Raw genomic sequence first — 10,048 nt, forward strand, 5'->3', positions numbered from 1 at the left:
TATGGGAGAGAGAAACCCAATAGATCTACCATCTCAGGACCATAGTACTGGGGGGCACCAGACTCAAATGGCACAACAAAGTACATAAAAAGCCTTGCTCTGCATCCTACATTGGTGAGTAGTGACTCATGTCTTAAAAGCTTTCAAGCGGCCATCTAAGATGCAGCTAACAGTCTCCTAGCATTGGAAATGAAGAAGAATACAAAAGGAGGGGCATTTGGAAGCAATCAGCCCTAGGACACAATGACCCTCAAGACCAGAAGAACTAGATGGTGCCCGGCTACCAATGCCAGCCACTCAGGGAAGGATCAAATCTGGAGATCCTGGATAGAGGGGGAGGAAAAACATAGAACAAAGTCCAAAAACTCAATAATGACCAGAATTACTGGTCAGATGAAATCTGGTGAGACCCCCAATACTATGGCCCTGGAATACATTCTGTGCCCCCAGGGGCTAGCTCTCAGCCCAATAGTTTACAAGATGTACATGCAGACCATTCACCCCAGGATGACGCATCCACATACTCTATGGTAATACCTCCCTTAGAGCAATAGACCACAGGACACCAGAGGACCAGCATTCAAATTGAGGAAATGCAGGACAAACAGGAGTGCATAAATATGAGGGGCACAGGGGGAGGGGAGGGAGGGGAGGAGACTGGGTTAGGTTGGACATGGTAAATGTGGAGTAAAACTGAATGTGCACATAACATTGAATGTAAAACAAGCTCTTAAAATAAAAATAAATAAATAAAAGATACATGATAATACCACCCAGAAACCAACCCAGGACAAGAATTCTCAAAATTAAAATAAGTTCACAAAATGGAAAATAGAGAGCTGGATGTGTCAATTTGTAAATGACAAGAACTACAAAGCAGAAAGAGTGAATGGTATAATTACAGAACTTCCAAATGGAGAGGAAGTGAGGAAGATACAACACAGAACACAGTTTCAAACTTAGGAAGATAAAAATTTACTACAGGATAACCACAAAGAAAATTAATAAGTCTTCTGACCAAAAAGGAGAAAGAAGAAAATCACAAGGATTTAGTAAATGCACAACCAACAACAATGAAGAAAAAGAAAAGAAAACTCCATAATAAAATGAACTCAGCACAAAAAACATTCAAAACAAAGAAATCATTAACACAGCAGTAAAAAAAAGCAAAGGAATAACAGCAGTAAATTAATACCTATTAGTAATTATGGTGAATGTAAATAGATTAAATGCATCACTCAAGAGAAAGAGAGTAGCAGAATGGATGAGAAAACAAGATCCATCAATATGCTGCCTACAATAGACTCATCTTAGACACAAAGGTTAAAATAAATTAAAAATCAAGAGATGGGAAAAAAAAAAAAAAAAAACATATCAACTAATAGCAACCAAAACAGAGCAAGAGTGACACTATTAATTTCTGATAAAATAGACAGCAAAAACTAGCATAAGGGACAAGGAAGAATATGACGATTAATGGCTCAGTCAACCAAGAGGACATAATCATAATACATAGCTATGCACCCAATGAAAGAGTGCCAAAATACATATAGCAAACATTAACTGACTTGAAATTTGAAGTGGACAATACTACAAAAGAAGTAGGAGACTTTACCACATCACCTTCAATGAAGGACAGAACAAATAGAAAAAAAAAAAATCAACAAAGATACAGAAGATCTCAGCAACACAATCAATCAGTTTGACCTCATAAGACACATGCAGAACACTCCTCCCAACAAAAATACAATACATGTTCTTTTCCAGTGCACATAGACCATTCTCCAGAATATACCATGTGTTAGGCCACAAAACAAGTTTCAATAAATTTTAAAACATTAAAATACCACTAACCATCTTCCCAGATCAAACACTATAAAATTAGAAATCAGTAATGGGAAGACCAGGGGAGAAAAATCAAATACATAAAAACTGAATAGCACATGCAGAAGAACTACTGGGTAACTGAAGAAATAAAGTATGAAACAAACAAACAACAACAACAAAAAAAAAAAAAAATCCTAGAAACAATTGATATCTAAAACAGCATACCAAAACCTTTAGAACAGAGAGAAAGCAGAACTCATAGCAATAAAAGCACACATCAGAAAAGTAGAAAGAAGCAAAATCAACACTGTCTTGGTTCTCTAGTGCTGCTAAAACAGAAATACCATAAATGGTTGGTTTAACAACAGGAATTTATTCTCCTATAGTTTAGGAGGTTGTAGGAGCCAGAGAGGATGACAAAGCAGAGCAGCAGCCAAAGATCCAGGTAAGGGGAAGAACCCAGGCCCCACCCCCAGCAGCCAGGAAAGTGGGGGAAGAGAAGTCAGAGGAATGACAGAGCAGAGCAGCAGCCAGGGATCCAGGAAAGGGGAGGGACCCAGGCCTCACCCCCACCAGCCCGGAAAGTGGGGGGTAAACGAAGCTAGAGGGGATGACAGAGCAGAGCAGCCAGGGATCCAGGTAAGGGGCAGGCAGAGAGGTTTTGAACAGCTAATCAAGACAAACTTGTCTGTCAGTTTGTCATACTATGGTGGCTTTTGTGTTGCTGTGAGGCTTTAGGCTGTGCCACTTGTGTTTCAAGTGCCAGCAGGATTGCACATGGTGCACAAGTTTCAATGCAGCTTACAGACTGAGACAAACTAGGAAGAAGGAAGAGGCCATCCACTTCTCAAAGAATTGGCCACGGAAAACCTTATGAATAGCAGAGAAATACTGTCTTAGGAAGCTAGAAGTCCCAATTCAAAGTGCCAGCTCTTGGGGCTGGTAAAGGCCTCTTCACCTTAGGATTCAGCTCTGCCTCCTTTTCCAGGCCCACTGGAGCTGGAGGCATTTCATACAGCTGCTGGCTACTGAGGATGACCAACCCAAGATACACAGGTAAAATGGTAAAATCCCAAGATTGGCAGGTAACACAGGAGACCACTGGTTCAAGTCCAAGAGCAATGCCAAGATTGGCAGGCAACATAGCAGGCCAAGATGCTGCCAAATGCAGGATCCAGATGTGCCAGAAAGCTAGAGACCTTTCTCAAAGATGTTGCTTATATACTGGCAGCAGGTCATACCCTAAAGGCAATTACTTAGCTGCTCAGAGCCAATTTCACCATGGAGGTGATTACAGTCTCATCATGGGAAATAACTACATCCAGCTGCCCAGGCACTGAAAAGCATGGCCAAGGTGATACACAACCTTAACTACCACAAACACTTTAATCCATCAACTGCAATGATTAGGAAAGGAGCAACAGATGCCCACAGTCTCCAGAAGAAAAGAAATAATCAGAGCAGAAATAAACAAAGCAGAAAACAGAAAAAACTATAGAAAAAAAAATCAACAAGACTAGAATCTGGTTCTTAGCAAAGTTTAACAAAATCAACAAAACACTGGAAAATTTGACTAATGAAAAGAAGGACAAGATGAAAATAATATGCATCATAAATGAAATGGGTGACATCATAACAGAACCAACCTAAATACAAATAATAATAACAACACTATGAAGAACTATACAACAAAGGTGAAAACATAGAAGAAATGGACAAGTTTCTAGAAATATACAATCTACCTAAACTAACACAGATTGAGGTAGAAAATTTGAACAAACCCATAGTAAAAGAAGAAATTGAGCAGGTTTTTTAAAAAAACTACCCATGACAAAATCCTGGCACAGACAGCTTCATTGGAGAATTCTATCAATATTCAGAAAAGAGCTGGAACCTATCCTACTCAAACCATTCCAGAACATAGAAAAGGATAGAATACTCCCAAAATCATTCTATGTAGCAAGAATAACCCTGCTAGTGAAACCAGGTAAAGACACCACTACAAAGAAAAATTGCAGACCAACATTCCTTATAAATACAGATATAAAAATCTCCAACAAAATCCGAGCCAATAAAATCCAACATTATATCAAAAAGGATGGCTCAACATCAAAAATAATCAATGTAATCCATCACATAAATAAAACAAAGGAAAATAAACACATGATCATATCAATTGATGCAGAAAAGGTGTTTGATAAAATCCAACACCCATTCCTGAAAAAAAAAAAAAAGACTGTCAGCAAAATAGCAATAGAAGGGAAATTCCTCAAGATAATAGAGGGTAAAACCAACAACCAACATTATTCTCAATGAAAAGAGACTCAATTAATTCCCCTTGTGAGCAGGAACCAGAAAAGGATGCCCTCCATCACCATTTCTATTTAACATTGTATTGGAAATCCTAATCAGGGCAATAAGGCAAGAAAGAGAAATAAAAAGCATCCAAATTGGCAAAGAAGTAAAACTATCTCTATATGCAGATGACCTGATCCTATACATAGAAAAATAAGGCAGTCAGCAAGAAAACTACTGGAACTAATTGATTCATTCAGCAAAGTGGCAGGATACAAGATCAGTGTGACAGTTATATGTCAGCTTGGCTGGGCCTGGTTTTGAGTGGCTGAGCAGCTAGATGTAGTTATTGTCCATGATGAGACTGTTAATCAATTCCATAGTGGAATCTACTGTGAGCCACTGAGCAGCCTTAAGGATGTAGTCTGCTTCTAGTATATAAGCAGCCTTGAGAAAGGTCTCTGAGTTTTTTGGCACACTTGGGTCCTGAATGCAGTCAAGTCTTCTTTCAACACCTCACCATGTTACCTGCCGATCTTGGGACTATTTTTGGACTTGAACTAGTGGTCTGCCATGTTGCTTGATAATCTTGGGACTATGCTATTTTACTTGTCAACCTTGGGTTTGTCAGCCTCAGCAGCCAGCAGCTGCTTGAATTAAGAGACACCTCCAGCTCCAGAGGGCTGAGAGCAAGAGGCAGAGCTGAAGCCCAAGGACAAGGGGCCTTCACGCAGCACCTAGAACTGGCACTTGAACTCAGACTTCTGGCCTTCCAAACTGTAAGATAATAAACTCTTGTTTGTCAAAGCCATCCACTTGTAGTATTTTTTGATAGATCAGCACTAGATGACCAAAACAATCACCATACAAAAATCTGTTGGATTCCTCTCCATCAACAAAGAGATCTCTGAAGATGAAACAAGAAAATCAATACCATTTACAATAGCTACTAAAAAATAAACTACTTACGAATAAATCTTACCAGGGACACAAAAGACCTATACAAGGAAAACTACAAAACACTACTACAATAAACTATAAGAGAACTACATAAATGAAAGAATATACCATACTCATGCATAGGAAGACTGAACATTGTGAAAATGTCAATACTACCCAAAACTATCTATAGGTTCAATGCAATTATGATCCAGATTCCATCACATTCTTTAAGGACTTAGAGAAACCAATCACTAATTTTATATGAAAAGGAAAGAAAGCTTGGAAAAGCAAACAACTACTGAAGAAGGAAAACAAAGTAGGAGGTCTCACATTTCTGATCTCTAAACCTACTATACAGCCACAGAACTCAAAACAGCCTGGTATTGGTACAATGACAGACACATAGACCAGTGGAACAGAATTGAGAACCCAGAAATAGATCCATCCACCTCTGGACAGCTGATCTTTGACAAAGGGCTCAAACCCATTCATTCAATGGGGGAAGAGACAGTCTCTTTAACATATGATGTTGGTATAACTGGATATCCACTTGCATAAAAATGAAATAAGATCCATACCTCATACCATACACAAAAACTATCTCAAGATGGATCAAAGACTTAAATATAAAACCTAAAATTATAAAGGTCATCAAAGATAAAATAGGGGTAAACTTAGAGGCCCTAATTTATGGCATAAATAGACATATATTATAGAACTCACAGGGGACAAAGTTAGGATAACTCCTTAGCCACAACCAAGTAACTTGAGGTAGTGAATCACTAGGCCTGAGGGCTCAGGACCATGGTCATGGGGGACGACACCAAACTCAATTGGCACAACATAGTACACAAAACATTATTCTACTTCCTGCTTTGGTGAGCAGCAACTGTGTTCTTAAAAGCTTGCAAGAGGCCATCTAAGATAAAACTATCAGCCTCTCCTTGATCAGAACAAAGAAGAATGAAAAAAATCAAAGACACATAGAAACAATTAGTCCAAGGTAGTAATGAACCATGCTAACCTCAGCCTACATGACCCTGAGACCAGAAGAATTAGATGATGCACACCTATCAATACCAAGCACTCTGAAATGGATCAAAATTGGAGATCCTGGAGAGAGTGGGAGAAAAATGTGAAACAAAATTCAAAAACATAAAAAAGACTAAGATTATTAGTTAGAACAAAACAAGGGAAATCCCCAAGACTATGGCCCCTAGTCATTCTTCAGGCCTGCAATAGGACTCACTACCATGACTTAACTCTCAGCCAAATAATAGACACACCTAGAGGTGAACAATTACACCAGTGAGATGCACTCTAGAACAATCAAGCGTGGGAGATCAGAAAGGCAGCATTTGTACAGAGAGGCAGGAATGCAAATGAATATTCTCTGTAAAATTTCACCCAAATAAAAAAAAAAAAAAAAAAAAAAGAATGAAAGTGTAAAATATGGTAGAAACAGGTCTATATGGCACAAAAAAAAACATTTGAAGCCATAAAAAGTGTTTAGTCTCTCAGTTTAACAGCATACCTGCAAAACTAATTTGAAAATACTATTTAAAGCTTTTGAGCTTTCTGTTCTTCCTTTCCAACTTGGTCGCAATGCTATGGCTCCAGCAAAGAAGGGTGGTGAGAAGAAGAAGGGCCATTCTGCTATCAAAGAAGTGGTGACCAGAGATTACACCATCAACATTCACAAGCACATCCATGGAATAGGCTTCAAGAAGCGTGCCCCTCTCACTCAAGGAAATCCAGAAATTTGCCATGAAAGAGATGGGAATACCAGATGTGCGCATTGACACTGGGCTCAACAAAGCTGTCTGGGCCAAAGAAATAAGAAATGTCCCATATTGCATCCATGTACGGTTGTCAAGAAAACATAATGAAGATGAAGATTCACCAAACAAGCTCTACACATTGGTTACCTACATAACTGTAACATATTTTTTTTTTTTTTTTTTTTAGGTACAGTGTTCTTTATTGATGGTACACGGCAAGGTTGGACTCTGTAAGCCCCTCCCCTTCTTTAGGGGGTCTGGATGGAAACTATAGAGGATGGGAGATTCTCAGTGTGTTGGGGATGGAGTTGGGGCAAGGACTCCCCAGCAGCCAAGGGTTTCTCTCTTCCTCTAGTGCTAGTGCTGGGGCTGGTGGTCCAGGAGGCTCTTATTCCTTGGAGGCCATGTGGACCATAAGGTCCACCACCCTGTTGCAGTAGCCAAATTCATTATCATACCAGGAAATGAGTTTAACAAAGTGGTCATTCAGGGCAATGCCAGCCCCAGCATCAAAGGTGGAAGAGTGGGTGTCACTGTTAAAGTCACAGGAGACAACCTGGTCTTCAGTGTAGACCAGGATGCTCTTAGGGGACCCCCTGATGCCTGTTTCACCACCTTCTTGATGTCATCATATTTGGTGGCTTTCTCCAAAAGGCAGGTCAGGTCCACAATGGACATATTGGGGGTGGGGACACAGAAGGCCATGCCAATGAGCTTCCCATTCAGCTCAGGGATGACCTTGCCCACAGCCTTGGCAGCACCAGTAGATGCAGGGATGATGTTCTGGGCAGCCCCATGGCCAGCACACCACAGTTTCCCAGAGGGGCTATCCACAGTCTTCTGGGTGGCAATGATGGCATGGACCATGGTCATGAGTCCTTCCACAATGCCAAAGTTGTCATGGATCACCTTGGCCAGGGGGGCCAAGCAGTTGGTGGTGCAAGAGGCATTGCTGACCATCTTGAGGGACTTGTCATACTTCTCATGGTTCACACCCATCACAAACATGGGGGCATCGGCAGAAGGGGCAGAGATGATTACCCTTTTGGCACCACTCTTCAAGTGAGCCCCATCCTTCTCCATGGTTGTGAAAATGCTGGTAGACTCTACAACATATTCAGCTTCAGCATCACCCCACTTTATGTTGGTGGGATCTTGCTCCTGGAAGATGGTGATATGCTTCCCATTGATGACAAGCTTCCCATTCTCAGCCTTGATGGTACCATGGAACTTGCCATGGGTGGAATCATACAGGAACATGTAGACCACGTAGTTGAGGTCAATGAAGGGGTCATTGATGGCAACAACATCTACTTTGCCAGAGTTAAAAGCAACCCTGGTGACCAGGTGCCCAATACGGCCAAATCTGTTTACTCCAACCTTTACCATCATGTCTCATGGAAGCAGCTGGGACTGCACAAGAGGGTGCGGCTGTCTGTTGAATGGGGAGGAGCAGAGAGCCCGTAACTGTAACCACTTTCAAAAACCTACAGACAGTCAATGTGGATGAAAACTAACAGCTGATTATCAAATAAAGTTTGAAAACTGCAAAAAATAAAAAAAGCTTTTGAATGTATTCTTTCTAAATTATAATGACTGAAAAAAAGCCACTGAATAGAATATATATTAATATCATAACTGCCTATAGTAGGAAAGGGGAAATTCTGACTGTAATTATTACTATACTATTACTTTTACTATAACATCCCCTAGAAAGTCTTGGGACATGGTCCTTCAGTCCACTTACTGATATTAACACCAGGAATAATTTACAAAATATCTTGGATTTATGCCACAATGCATATGGATGGAGAATAGTATTCCACACCTTCTCTAATCTCAATACCAAATTCCTATGTGCTTATTGGCATGATGTTTACTCAGTTCACTATTCCAAGTTCTATAGAAGCATTTTCAAATATTTTATAAGCCAAAACTATCCTAAAACTTGGGAAAGAACTAAAGAGACATGAGGATCAAATCTAAGAAAAGCATTATTATCAACTCGACACTAGAAGGAGCTGTCAATTCATTGTGATTTTCAAAGACTCGGGTTATTGATGTTCTCAGAAAGAATTAGAATCTTCATCACTGAGCAGGAAGTCAGTGGCAGTGAACACCCAAGCAGCAAACAGAATGTGTATGGAGGAGAATTATCACAGATTGTGCTATACACCCTATCTCTTCAGTTTCACATGCATCCAATCTTTCCACCAACCTTGCAAACCAGATATAACCAAGACACCAGGCTTAGATGGAGAAGAAGTGATGAATGCAATACTGTCCCTGCTCTCAAAGAGCTTATAATTTTATGGGGACAGTTTTACATATGAGTAACTAGAAAATATGACAAAATGAAATAACTGCTGGCTAAGGTACAAGGAATGTCTAAAGTCCCCATAGATGGATGTTTTATTCTAAATGGGAGGAAGAGAGAAAGATTTAAGAATGATGCAGTATTGGAACCCTGCTAAATTAACAGGTTTTAATGGACTGAGAACGAGGGAAAAGGCATTTTATGTTGAAAGGTGGATATGAGTAAAGGCCTAGGATGTGAAAGTACATGGCATATCTGAATTCTGTGACAAGAACATAAGACAGGAAACAAAATTGGAAAGGTCATTTGGGATGAGATCAAGGGGAATACAGTCCAGTCCCTGAAGAGTCTGGCCTTTGTTCTGTATGGAATAAGGAGCTAATAAAATGTTTTAGGACAGGGAATAATATGAAGTAGACTACTCAGAGTCTCTCCATGTTCTATGAAGGAAATTCTAACTCTTGCTGTTAAGTCAATTCTGACTCATAGCAACCCTGTTGGATAGAGTAGAACTGCCCCATAGGATTTCCAAAGCTATAATCTATATGAAGCAGACTGTCACATCTTTCTCTCACAAAGTGCCTGGTAGATTTGAACTGCTGTCCCTTCTTTTAGAAGCCAAACCCTTAACCATTGTGCCACTAGTGTTCCTTCCTCTAAGGAAACTCTCCAAAAAAAAAAAAAAAGACTCAAACTCACTGCCATTGAGCCAATTTCAACTTAAAACAACCCGCATTGGGTTTCTAAGTTTGTAAATCTTTACAGAAGCAGATTACCTCATCTTTCTTTCATGGAATGGCTGGTGGGTTCAAACCACCAGCCTTTTGGTTACTAGTTAAATGCCTTAACCACTACACTACCAGAGCTCCCTAAGGAAACTCTAGAC

At 40.0% G+C, this 10,048-nt stretch overlaps 1 protein-coding gene and 1 pseudogene across 1 annotated transcript; one reads left to right on the forward strand and one right to left on the reverse strand.

Moving 5' to 3' along the window:
• Nucleotides 1-6,674: 6,674 nt before the first annotated feature.
• LOC103199551 lies at nt 6,675-8,362 on the forward strand (annotated as a pseudogene).
• LOC103199550 (glyceraldehyde-3-phosphate dehydrogenase-like) lies at nt 7,234-8,234 on the reverse strand. Its single transcript, XM_042781392.1, is given in 2 exon segments — nt 7,234-7,430; nt 7,433-8,234. Coding segments are annotated over 2 exon segments (999 nt in total).
• Nucleotides 8,363-10,048: the final 1,686 nt, after the last annotated feature.

This window comes from Orycteropus afer, unplaced genomic scaffold (genome assembly GCF_000298275.1).
Source record: "Orycteropus afer afer isolate SDZICR_OR568_19922 unplaced genomic scaffold, OryAfe1.0 scaffold00114, whole genome shotgun sequence".
NCBI classification, from domain to species: domain Eukaryota; kingdom Metazoa; phylum Chordata; class Mammalia; order Tubulidentata; family Orycteropodidae; genus Orycteropus; species Orycteropus afer.